At 37.2% G+C, this 12,961-nt stretch overlaps 2 protein-coding genes across 2 annotated transcripts; one reads left to right on the top strand and one right to left on the bottom strand.

Moving 5' to 3' along the window:
* The first annotated feature begins 49 nt into the window (after positions 1 to 49).
* On the top strand, positions 50 to 11,336 carry LOC126751468 (ionotropic receptor 93a). The gene is made up of 15 exons (XM_050461758.1): positions 50 to 3,130; positions 3,198 to 3,925; positions 3,999 to 4,151; positions 6,945 to 7,081; positions 7,144 to 7,252; positions 7,326 to 7,867; positions 7,930 to 8,038; positions 8,136 to 8,281; positions 9,541 to 9,723; positions 9,778 to 9,846; positions 9,904 to 10,059; positions 10,129 to 10,279; positions 10,338 to 10,558; positions 10,617 to 11,037; positions 11,096 to 11,336. The coding sequence occupies exons 2-15, from the start codon at positions 3,811 to 3,813 to the stop codon at positions 11,182 to 11,184; spliced, it is 2,601 nt and encodes an 866-aa protein (XP_050317715.1). The 5' UTR covers positions 50 to 3,130; positions 3,198 to 3,810; the 3' UTR covers positions 11,185 to 11,336.
* Positions 11,325 to 11,958, bottom strand: LOC126751469 (FAU ubiquitin-like and ribosomal protein S30). The gene is made up of 2 exons (XM_050461759.1): positions 11,868 to 11,958; positions 11,325 to 11,750 (listed from the first exon to the last, which is right to left on the bottom strand). The coding sequence occupies exons 1-2, from the start codon at positions 11,943 to 11,945 to the stop codon at positions 11,430 to 11,432; spliced, it is 399 nt and encodes a 132-aa protein (XP_050317716.1). The 5' UTR covers positions 11,946 to 11,958; the 3' UTR covers positions 11,325 to 11,429.
* Positions 11,959 to 12,961: the final 1,003 nt, after the last annotated feature.

The following is a 12,961-nucleotide window of genomic DNA, read 5'->3' as shown; positions in this document are numbered from 1 at the left end:
ACTGTACAAGAGTCGGAGGAAAATTCAATTAAATTCTCATTTTTAACTTAGCAGTGTTTCCCATATATCAATATACATTCTACTTCCTCATACATATAATATCTATGAGCGCACCGAAAGCTATTTGTAGAAAAATTCCAAGGCCCGGCAGGAGAAACTGTCGTGCTTAAATTTTTGAGTTATCAATATGTAATTCTACACCATGAAGCTGCTCATTTGGAAAATTGGAGTTAAATAGAAAACCAAATTTTCAGCCTTTCGGTCCTCCGCAACTTTTCATACACATACGCACTGATTTGTCAACATTTTCCATGACTATTCTGCATAAATGTTGCTGAATTTCATTGCTCGAAAGTTGAATCTGCTCCTTTAAAACACGCATTATTGTGGGCTAGTTGCAATAGACCGCAGATTTTAAATAACCCCATAAAAAGAAATCTAATCAGTTAAATCACACGTTCTAGGGGGCCTTTGACCCCATATTCCAACAGTTCTGATAACCTAAACGAGATGAACATGACCAGGAAATATCTCAGCAGTAATTAAAGTGCTTCCCGAGCAATATGGAATCACATATTGGTAACATCAATTTCGATATCGAGCACCAGTAACAGTTACTGCTCAATTTCAAAAAAAAGTTTGGTCCAATAATGCCTTAACGGCAAGCAGTGACACGTTGTGAAGCATTTGTTTTTCTACAATCACATGTGGATTCTCGGAACTGCAATTTTAACAATTAACAAACACATAAAGGTAAAACTCCATCGCTTCGGATGATTTTGTTCGAAAAACTCAATCATGAAAACGCATTGTTCTATCGTGTATTGCTCCATTTTTACTAACCCTAAACATAGCTCGTTTCTATAACTTGTTTTTTTACAAGTCTATGACTGGTTTTTTTTAGTGTTCTCAACACTTTACTACATCAATGGCGGCAAATTTAAATCTTGCGTTAATTTTGTCGCACCCTTTATATGCACCTAAGAGAGGTGTTATAATTACGGTGCAGTCGTAGTTAAAGGTTTTGCTTGTTCTATGTTTTAAATGCTTCAGACGTCGCTTTAACATAGTTACAAATTCAACGAGATGAAAAATAATAATAAAAAAATATTAAATGCAAGTATATGAGTGTACTTTGATTAGACGCTAAAATATTCCCTATTGCTTGACCACATTATTTGCTTTAATTTCCTGTAGGCCTAATATTATATTTACCTTTATAAGTCAGAGTTTAATTTTTAGTTATTCCGCTTCACAATTTCATGGATTTTTCACCGCTTAGACGAATCCTTTGGATATATTTGTGGTATGCTTAACACATAAGCTTAATCGTTTATACTAAAAAGAAATTTATTATAAACATTTAAATTTTTTCCACATTCGGGAGGCATACCTCTTTATTGTCTCAAAATTTCATACCAGTGTACATACTATTGAAGTTTGCTCGTAGGTAGGATTTGTCTGTAAGCTATATGTGCGTTAATTTTCTTGTTTTCGCAGCTTTTTTTGGATGATTGAATGTATTATTCGGTCTTTAAACAATTGCTCAATTTTTTTCTTGACAAGAAAAGTTTTTTGTTTTTTTGATATTTTGTTTTTTGATTGATAATCGTTTCTCTGCATCCTTAAATTTAGTATGCAGTGATGTTGATATCTCTTCTCTCGGTGGGGATGTGTGTTCATGATGGGTAATTGGTGTTGCTTGTGGAAATTTTCGCTGTTCCACTAATGATAATCTTTGTATGAATTGCTGCTTATTTAAAGCTTCCATCAATGCAATTATTTGTGCATGGAGGTGGGGTAGTATTGTCCGCAGGATTTATGCTTCTATCCACTGTCATTTATTTCCACACTTTTCTCAAGAATTTAGTGCTGCGAGTACTACTTCTTGTGGATAATCTGGATTTTTGGAAAGCAAATAATTTTTTATGTTGGTTGGGCCCCCAGTAAACTTTTACATAGAGTAAAAGTGAGATCATAGTATATGTTTTTGAGCTGCTTCTTTATCAATGCTCTTAAAACTAACTTTTTACATGCATCTAACTGCTATTTATACTAACTAGTGTTTTTACTTTTTACTAATTGATAGTTTGATTACATATCATATATTGTTCGTTTAGGTTTGTTGGCTTAGATACATTTTCCTTTCTTGTAAATTAAGGTTGTCTTAACACACATTTTGCACGAAGCATTCATACTCTAATATTCATGACTGTTATGTGAACAGGTTCCTTTGATATCTTTTATGGTCATCCAAACAGTTTATAGATTTTTTTTATTGTTTTATCGGTAACAGTATGTTTTGGACCTGAAATGCTTTAATTTATGAATCAATTATCATAATGCTTCTACATTTAGAAGAATAGGGCTAATTTGAAAATATGTAAATTCATTTATATTGGCGCCTCCTGTGAAGTAAAAAAGCTATTTTTATATATCATTTTGACGTGAAACTGATAGTTTTTGCTGGAAAAATATTGGCTGGGAGAACTTATAAGCCAAGAGACAGCTGATTGAAACCACTAACTGAAATATTACCACTCGAAATTGGTTGTAAGTTTGAGGAAAAAATATTGGCAAATTATAAGTTTCGCAAGTATTTTAGTTGGTACTTTTATAGACAAAAATATGAAAATAGTGCTGCAAACCCGTCAGCCCTCATGAAAGTTCCACATTCCTGAGGACTTCTTCTAAAGAGTTTGTATCCAATCTAAGGAGTTTCTACTCATTTTATTTTTGAGTTATTTTCTCTGTACATTTATCCCTTAATATTATTTTGAACTCTTCAATTTCCTCCTGGGCATGCAAGCGCACACATCTACACATACATAAGTATGTGTTTACATATACACATATAAACACACAATTTCACAGCCACTTTGTTTTTATGACAATCGGCAATAAACAGTTACACGCCCACAATTCGTACGCCCACTGGCTGCGAACACCTGCTGTGGCGTGCCCGCCAAAAGTAAGTATGTGATGAGTATACAAACTAACGTACATACACATAAATGTGTACGTATAATGCGTGCGAGGTGAGGCGAAGACGCGGTGGCGAGAATATGCCAATCAAAAGACATGCTAACGCACAAAACTAGCACAGAAATTTTAATGAAGGGATGAGGAGGTAAGTAAAAAAGAATATTGAAACAAAACTTATTTTAAATGCAAAATATTTAATATATTTTTTTCAGACATTTCTATAGAAGAGTGAAAAAATTATTTTTTCGTTATTAAAATATTATAATTTTATAGTTCAGTGGAATTTCAAAATTATTTTGAAAATTATTGTAGCAATAAAAATCAATTTTGTTTGGTATGTCCAAAAGTTCAATTTAATATTTTAGACACGCTTGTCCAACCATTTTTTTTATCAAAATAAAAATTAATTTTAAAGTTAGCTTCGTTTCTAAATTCTTTAGAACACCACTTAATTGGATCCGCATGTATCCCAAGAGGGTTATTTTGAAGCATGAAAACCGCTGCAGTGCAATGGCCGTGCTTTCGATTTCACTCGTTAAATATTAACCATACCAATCTGGCCTTTGCTCTCGACCAGCGCGGTACAACATATACATATGTAAATATGTGTGCGTGCAGCACTATCCGTGACGGTTAATTTGAAGTGTTTGTTAGGCGCAAGCCAAATGCAATCAGAAATTAATAAATATTTTTGTGCTATCCTTTTTATGACTGCCAATTCCGTTATAATATTCAATTCTTTTGTGAATGGTTTTTCGATTTAAAATGCATTGCTCAGGCACTGAATTGTTCAGTTAGGTTTTACTTTTTCAACGAATGTGAGCGATGCGCTTTCACACTTTTCTATGGTCGCTGTGGCTGCCTCTGTGCCTCGCGCTGCTGCCGCAAAACGCCGCAGCCAATGACTTCTCTTCGTTTTTAACTGCAAACGCATCTTTAGGTGAGGAAAGTGTAGCTTTTATTTGCATGTGTTTTTGTTGTAATATTTAATTTTTTTCTTTCACGAATTCCAGCCGTTGTTGTGGATCAAGAGTATATGCAAAGGCGTGGTGAAAATGTTCTAGCGAGTTTCCAAAAAATTCTAAGTGACGTGATACGTGAGAATTTAAAGAACGGCGGCATCGAAGTGAAGTACTACTCATGGAGTCAAATTCGCTTGAAAAAAGGTGGGCAATTCAGTTTTTTCATATATACTAACCTTATCTTTAGTGTTACGAGAAAGAAGTGGAGCACATTTCTCCCTATGAACTGCGAATATAACGTTGTCGATTATTTTATTACAGTATCTTAAAAAATCAAATAATTATTTCGGTGTTAAAGGAAGTATTGACCCGATTCAACACATTTGTAACACACAGACATACTACTATGAACAGAAAAGGATTCTCTCTGAAATACGATTATAAATCCGACACTTTGACCAATATTTTCGGTAAAAAGTCAATTATAGGTACTGAGGTCCAAATATTCGGTACCCAAAGGCTTGATCAGTTTTTGGTGGACAATTTTTGATCATAAGGTGGCATATTCTAAACTGATTATTCGTGCAAATTTTATTCCTTTATATTAATTGCTTTTTGACTTGCGCCCTGGAAAGTGAAAGAATCAATGGAACTTAAAAATGTGCTACATAGGAGGTTGGCGTAGTTGTGGTCCGATTTTGCACTGTGACATAGGCATATGAGAAGAATGCCACACACTAAATTTAGTCAGAATCGGTCGAGCGAGACCCGAGATATGTGAATTGACCGAAAAGTGGGCGGCGCCACCCCCAAACACACCATCTTGGAGGTAAAGTTTAATGTCTCTGGCGTATTTAGTTATTGATTTATCGCGCTTTGTCAAAATTTTGCCCACATATGCTTCTTGCTACTGTGGTCCTTACACTTCTATACCTTAATTAAGTGCTTAGTTATGGCAGTTTATATGTTTTTGGCAAATGGTGTTTTCTGGGCGTGACAGTGGTCCGATTACGCCCATCTACGAATTCCGCACCAAGGTACGCGCGTACAAGTTTCATTAAGATACATAAGTTTTTACTCAAGTTACAGCTTGCACGCATGAATGAACAGACGGACAGGCACCCGAATATCTATACAACCATATACATGATTTGCCCGGAAAGTGATAGGACTGATTTTCTTCCGCGACGACTATACTTCGAAGTGTGCGACTGGATTCGGTAATGAACAATGAGCGGCTGGTCAGTTGTTTGGGAGCAGCTGGAGAGTCAGGACAAACATTTTCGCGCGACGTGTTTCTGTAAGTGGTGCAAGCTGAAAATGCAGCGTTCGTTAGAGCAGAGGTACGCGATTAAATTCTGTGTGAAACTCGGTAAATCTGCGACAGAGACGTTTGATATGATCAAGCAGGCTTGCTCAGATGTTGCTTTAACAATAAATGGTGTGTTTCGGTGGCACGAGGCCTTTTTGGAGGGCCGGGAAGAGGTCGCTGATGAAGACCGTGCTGGGAGACCTGCGACTTCGACAAACACCGACAATGTGACTCGTGTGTGCAAAGTTTTGAACTCAGACAGTCGACTAAGTATTCGTTTAATTGCCCAGAAGTTAAATTTATAAAAATCTGTGGTTCATGACATTTTGACGGAGCCCTTGAACATGCGCAAGGTGTGCGCGTAGATGGTCCCAAAAGTGCTCACTGACGACCAGAAATTGCGACGAGTGGAAGTGTGCCAAGAAAATTTTAACATGTATGAAAGTAACCCCCAAATTTTGAATTTCGGTATGATCCCAAGATTTTTTCGTTTCCTTGCTTGAAAAGGCTGATAAAAAAAAAACAAAAAAGTTCTTCGTTCAAGACTTGAAAATTATATCTCGATGACCTGTATAAAATTTCATTGGAATCGCTTAAGTAATTCACGAGAAATCTTGTCAACCGACTTTGAAAACAGTTTCGCGAAAATTCGAGTGATATGTTTTTTTTTTTTTGAAGCCGTGAAACCCATATAACCCCTTAAGAGGAATGCTTGTTCCCCTATAAATAACTTTTTTCTAAATTTTTTACTTAAATTGGTGATTTGTGTAGTAATGCTGAATTAAGTAAAATTCCAGTATACTTTCGCTCAGCTCGAAAAAATTGTTATACATGAAGTAGATTCTCTCGTAGTTACCATTGTTAATATACGTAGTCCAACCAGAGCAATAGTTTTGTTTCGACTGCGTATAAAACAGCTCGTATCCGCGAATTTTGGAATAATTAAAAAAGAACAATATGAGTCGTTGATTCGATTTCTATTATTGAAAGGAATACCGCGCAGTAAATTCAATGAACGTTCGAATGCTGTTTATGGTGACTTGCCTCTTTCGATAGCGACTGTTTAATAAGTTTTATCGACACCAAAACGGTTACCACGGAGAATAACATGACCAAACTCCATGATTTCCTATTGAAGGACACCGAACGAACGATAGGTGTCTGGACAAGTACCTCAAAAAAACAAATGGGTTATATCTTGCTTGAAATATTGAGTATGATAAAACTGCCGAAGTGATTTTTGCTGCGTTTACTCGCTCGTTTCGTAACTATTGACGAAGCATGGATGCATGTGTATACACCAGAGATCAAGGGAACCGTGACTTTAGCCGAGAAACTTCTCCAAAGAAAGAAGCTCATCTTCTAAGATTAACAAAGTCTCATCGATAAGTATATAGACTTCCTGGAGAATGGAAAACAGTCACAGGGCTGTACTATGCAGAGTTATTCGCCTGATTCGACGCCGAACTCCAGCATAAAAGGCTCTATTGGAAAAACACAAATCGTTTTTCATTTACCTCCGCCAAAACTATGGTTAAATTGGTCAAAATATGTTTCCAACTGCTGTTCCATTCCGTTTTCTCCAGATTTGGTTTCATACGACATTCGAAATATTTTTGTAAAACGCTTTTCTTTCAACATCTTACATTTTATTTTGTATGAGCTTATTGAACGGATATTTGTAGATTTTCTCGCTGCCATGACAGTGGCGGACTGCAAGAGTACTTGGCAACTGTTTGACTCAACACAGCAAAACTCCATACTACTGATTGCCATAACAGACGCCAATTGTCCGCGGCTGCCCTTAAATCGTGCTATTATGGTATAGACTCAATGGCTTCCCATACCAAAAATGTATAATAAATTCTTAAAATATGCTTCCAGATACCCATAGTCGATGAGGGTCAGGAATTGTCACAGATCATTTTGGACATAAAGGTACAGCGTTTATTGCGTTGGAAGACGGCCGCTGTGCTACTCGATCAAACTATATGTGAGTCTCCGTACGAGTATAAACTTTAACCTAATATACCTACAAATTATCCACACACTTCTTTTCCAACAAGTGCACGACAATCCCACATTGGTGGAGTCGGTGGTACATGAGAGCGCCAAAAATCACATAACACCGTTCTCCCTGCTGCTGTACCAGATCGATGACACGCTGCGCAGTCAAAAGAAACGCACCGCCATACGCCAAATGCTGGGGGCCTTTCAGGACGGAGGACAAACCCCGCGACAATTTATTGTGTTGTCACAATTTTATGAGGACATAGTGGAAATCGCTGCGAGCATGAAACTATTTCACGTTTACAATCAATGGGTATTCTTTGTGTTGAACGAGGAGCTGCGCAATCACGACCCCATCTCGGTGACACAGAATTTGGATGAGGGTGCGAATATTGCGTTCGCGTTGAACACAACGGAACCCACTTGCAGCAGCTCCATTAACTGCACAATAACAGAATTGTCATTGGCGCTCGTTACGTCCATTTCACGCATGATCGTTGAGGAGCAATCGATCTATGGCGAAATCTCCGATGAGGAATGGGAAGCTATCCGTTATACCAAACAGGAAAAGCAGGACGAAATGTTGGGTTACATGAAGGTATATCTTAATGAAGGCAAAGCGTATAAAGATATTCATAGATATATATAAAATTATTATAGGAATATCTTAGGGAGTACAGTAAATGCACGAGTTGTTCGCATTGGAAAATTGAGACAGCTTTAACGTGGGGCAAAAGCGAGGAGCATCGTAGATATCAATCAAATTCAGGTGAGTTTTTGAAATCGTTTTTGAACTTAGCTGTTAAATAATCGCCCTCTCTCATTTTTTTCCTCATTTCGCCTTTCTCATAAAAACTCTCTCCCAGAACTTCGTGATACACGCAATAAAAATTTCGAATTCATCGATGTTGGCTATTGGACACCCACTTTGGGTTTTAATACACACGAAGTTATGTTTCCACATATCACGCATTTCTTTCGCAATATCACCTTGGACATTCTAACGGTGCACGTAAGTTATGGCTAAGACATACATACATTATCTATATTTGTATCATGATAACCTGAAAAGGGTACATTAAGTTTGCCTTAAACAGCCAGAAAAAACCGTCGGACCCTATTATGTAGATTAGATTTAATAAATAAATGAGGATTGCAGTGCGACTAAAGGTCTACTATGCCCTCTCCCCATTCTGTTTAATGTGCGGTTGATCGCAATCCATAATCAAGGGCAGTCACGAGATCAGGGCAGAACGAGACCTGCACCTTCGTTATCATTGCCCCGACCAGTCACTAGGTTCTGTGTTAGGAACTCTGAAATACAAAAGAAAGCAATATTGTTCCAAACTACTATACAAGTTCTGGGCCTCATGCTATGTATATAGATCCCAGATTACCTTATTCGAGTCCGTTTTGAGGCCCCTGACCTCTTCTTTGTGGACCCATGGCTCCTGTACGATGTTAACCTGCTAACGATGACAGCGGATGCTGACGCCTTGTGTTGCAGGTTCACCTGGGCAACTTCCACATCTTCGGCCACTATAGGATCGGTTGTTTTACGGAGAACTGGTCCACATCTGCGCCGTCCTTCGTATTGCCATGCAGGTCCTAAAGACTCCTAAAGCTCCTTCTAGGCCGGCTTAGCCATACTGGCGGTGGAGCGAGTAGCACCCTCGTCTACTTGCATTTTCGTCCTTTCCGCTCTCCTTAGTAGCCTTGGGCCCGAAGTGCCTCATGACTACCGAGTTGAACCTTTAGATCAAAAGCCCTCCTTCCGGATGAGTTTATAGGACTTGTCGTCCATACATACATAGATTCAGCCTCCATCCAGAATCCTCAACTTTTCTATCCACAACTCGCCCGGCCGAGGTATTAGTTCCCTCGTTTTAATTCCTGACGGGCCCAGAGCAAATTCGAACAGCTTGCCGGCATATCTGAGGAGAAATACTATAGTGTATATATAAATGTGATCAACATGACGAGCTGAGTCGATTCAGCCATAATCCTTCAGTTTTTGGAATATTGATCTGAAATTTCGCACACACCCTTTTCTCCCCAAAGAGCTGCTTATACATGTATGCTTATACTTCTTGTATGGAGACCTTTTTTATTTGACAAGATATATTCAGAATTCCTGTTTTTCGATTTAGTTATACCACATACCATAAATACACTTGTGAAGGGTATCAGTGCAGCCGAAACTAACGACTTTCTTTTTTTCTCTATATTTTTCAATTATATAAAATTTATTCCTTATGAATTTTTGCAAAGAGCCCTCCTTGGCAAATTTTGGAACGCAATAGCCGCGGCGACATAGTTCGCCACAGCGGTATTTCTATGGAGATCCTCAAAGAAATGAGCCGCATGTTAAATTTCTCCTATATTCTTCATGAAGTCAAAGTAAGCGCAGCAGATTCGGCTGCAGAGGACATGCAACACACGAACAACGTAACGGTAAAGTTTACCAATGCTGATCGTATTATTTTCGTCTAATGTTTTAATCTGTAGGACGACCTCTTCGGTTCGCTTACATTTAATATACCATACCAAGTCATAGAAACGATGCAGGCGAGTCGCGTAAGTGCAAATGCCTTGATTGTGAATATGATAAAACTAAGATCACACTTTTAACAGTACTTTATGGCTGCGCTAGCTGCCACCATTGACGAACCTGACAAGAAGTCATTTAACTACACCGTGCCAATAAGCGTACAGATGTATACCTTCATTTCACGCCAGCCGGATGAAGTAAGTCGAATTTATCTGTTTGCTGCTCCTTTTACAACCGAGGTAAGCAAGACAAAATAGGTGTGTATGTATGTAAATAGACAATATCCAATTAATATACACCCCGAACAGATATGGGGCTGCTTGGTGGCCATAATTATAATCACTGCACCGGTGCTATACTTCATAAATCGTTTGGTGCCTATGGACCATTTGCGCATAACCGGCCTCAGCACACTCAACAGTTGTTTTTGGTATATCTATGGTGCACTACTGCAACAAGGTAATAAATACCATAAATACAAGAAATAGCTGATAACTGATCCTCTTTATTTTGTCAGGCGGCATGTACTTACCCAAAGCGGATAGTGGTCGTCTAGTGATCGGCGTTTGGTGGATTGTTGTAATTGTGCTTGTGACTACCTATAGTGGCAACTTGGTTGCATTTCTTACGTTTCCGCAATTTCAACCTGGCATAGATTACTTTTTTCAAATATTTTCATCCAACGCAGTGCAACAATTTGGCTTGCGAAATGGCTCTTACTTTGAAAAGTATGCAACGGTAAGTGTATCGTATACGGTCTATGATTTTTTATAAACAATAAAAAATTTTCAAATAGCAAATAACAACTCGCGATGATTTTCGTGATTATGTGCAACGCGCCACCATTTACAATAATGTTCAAGGTGAGGATATTGGCGCCGTGCAGGATGGCAAACGCATTAATGTCGATTGGCGCATCAATCTGCAGCTGATTATACAAAAGCAATTCGAAAAGGACAAGGAGTGTAAGTTCTCATTGGGACGTGACAATTTCGTAGCCGAACAGATTGGTTTGATTGTACCGAGGGATAGTCCATATCTACAATTAATTAATGATAAAATAATGCGTATGTTCCAAATGGGTTTCATAGAACGTTGGCATCAAATAAATTTACCTTCGATGGACAAGTGCAGCGGTCATGGTGGTATGCGGCAAATTATGAACCATAAAGTGAATTTGGATGACATGCAGGGCTGCTTTATGGTACTTCTGTTTGGTATGACATGTGCAATAACTCGTTACTTTTCATTAATCTATAATTTAACTTATTGCAGGTTTTATTATTGCTTTGTTCATACTATTCGTCGAATATTGGTATAGGTGGTACTTTGTTGAGAAAAAGCGAGGCGTCTTTGCAACTTGAATTGACAAACTGGTGTATGACAAATGTATACAGGAAACAAAGTTTCTCTTAACAAATATTTTACAAAATACTTGAAATATACGCAAACTATTCTTTGTTTTAACATTCCAATGGAATTTTTAATAATAAAATCACCGAAATTCACATACTTATTTATATTACTTTAATATAATTTGTTGGTGAAAATCAATTTCATTTTACACGTAAAAACCAAACCCACAAGAACATATCAACTATTGATAAGCTTAGTTTGAGTTGGCGTTGGGGCCACGACGACGACCGAAACCTTGTACAATGTTGACGAAACGACGGTTGTATTGGATCCTCCTCTTTGCACGGCCAGTCTTCTTCTTCTTCTTTTCTTGTTTCTCCACCTTGGGTGTCTGTCCCTTGACCTTACCGGCACGCGCTAAAGAACCGTGCACTTTACCACCCAACATTGGTACAGTGATATCCAACTCGAAGGAAGCCAAGGATGTCACCGCGGCATCATTGCACAAGGCATTGCCTTCACAATTCAATGTGATTTCTTCAGTGTTCAAACCATAGGTTTGGGCGATTTGTGCCTAAAAGAAAATATACAAAATTAGCGTATACGCACAAAACAGTAAAAGTAGGGTTAGAAATGATGGCAGTTGACTTTGTTGACCTGTCACCATCGATGAAAGTATTTCATTACACACCTTAACTTCGGCAATAGTAGCAGTGGGGAGCACCTCAACGGGCTCTACGGCATCAAAACCACGTACGAACAATTGCATTTTGTGTTTTTAACTGCAAATAGAACAAAGAATCGATATTAAATTTCACCACTTCAAAATGAATTGACAGCACAAGAAACACGTGTTAAAAATTATGACCATTATGGAATAATTAGAAACACAATTTTGTTAAAACCCAAAATAACTTAATTGTTTCACATTATTTACATAGTTTCGAATAATATTATGTATATTTTAACGTATTTAAATATAAATTTTTATTAAAACAAATTTCTCACCTTCACACTAGCGAGGGATTCGCGAAAAAAGAAAGATGGCTGTTTTTCGAACATGTCAAATCAATTTCGAAGTTTAAACGTCAAATTATTAAATGCAATCAGAGTTGTATTGGTAATGCGTATTTACACAAAAGAAATTTTTCATTATTAACAAGAGTGATCACTAAGAAATGTGTTAAAAATATATGTACTTTTTTCAAATTATTATGCTTCGTTAACATTTCCCTCATGATTCTAAAGAAATTATATACATAGAATTCATATCACGTAGCTTTTACAAGAAGTCTCTTCTAATGCAACCTTGTATGCACGAATTTCGGTGTGTTCAGTGCGCGTTCTACTTCCGCATATTTTCGAACAATTCAAGCGGTGCTGCCAGAAGTTGATATTTATTTAAGAACACAAAAAAATTACATTAGTTTCAAAAGTTCTAGTTTAAATTATAGGAAATATATTTTAATGTGCATAAATAAAAAATATTATTACAACTTTTAAGTATTTGACTAAACAAACTTGGATATAATTTTTTGAATATATAAGACGAAAAGTTTTGCTCTATGTCCGTTAACGCTTATTTTCGAATTTTCGAATCCCAACTTCGACTTCCTTCATTTTTGTTGTGGAATCTCTTGAAGACTATTTTTTGGATAACAAAATATTCATAAAATAATAAACAATGGAATAAATTTTTGTTATTTGGAATTTCATTTTAAAAATCTGTAAAAATCAAAATAAATTGTTGTCCTTTCGGCTATAACCACATAAGCAGTGTCTACT

Source organism: Bactrocera neohumeralis, chromosome 2 (assembly GCF_024586455.1).
Source record: "Bactrocera neohumeralis isolate Rockhampton chromosome 2, APGP_CSIRO_Bneo_wtdbg2-racon-allhic-juicebox.fasta_v2, whole genome shotgun sequence".
NCBI classification, from domain to species: Eukaryota; Metazoa; Arthropoda; class Insecta; order Diptera; family Tephritidae; genus Bactrocera; species Bactrocera neohumeralis.
The sequence above is the reverse complement of the archived record's forward strand: the minus strand, read 5'-3'. Positions and strand labels throughout refer to the sequence as shown.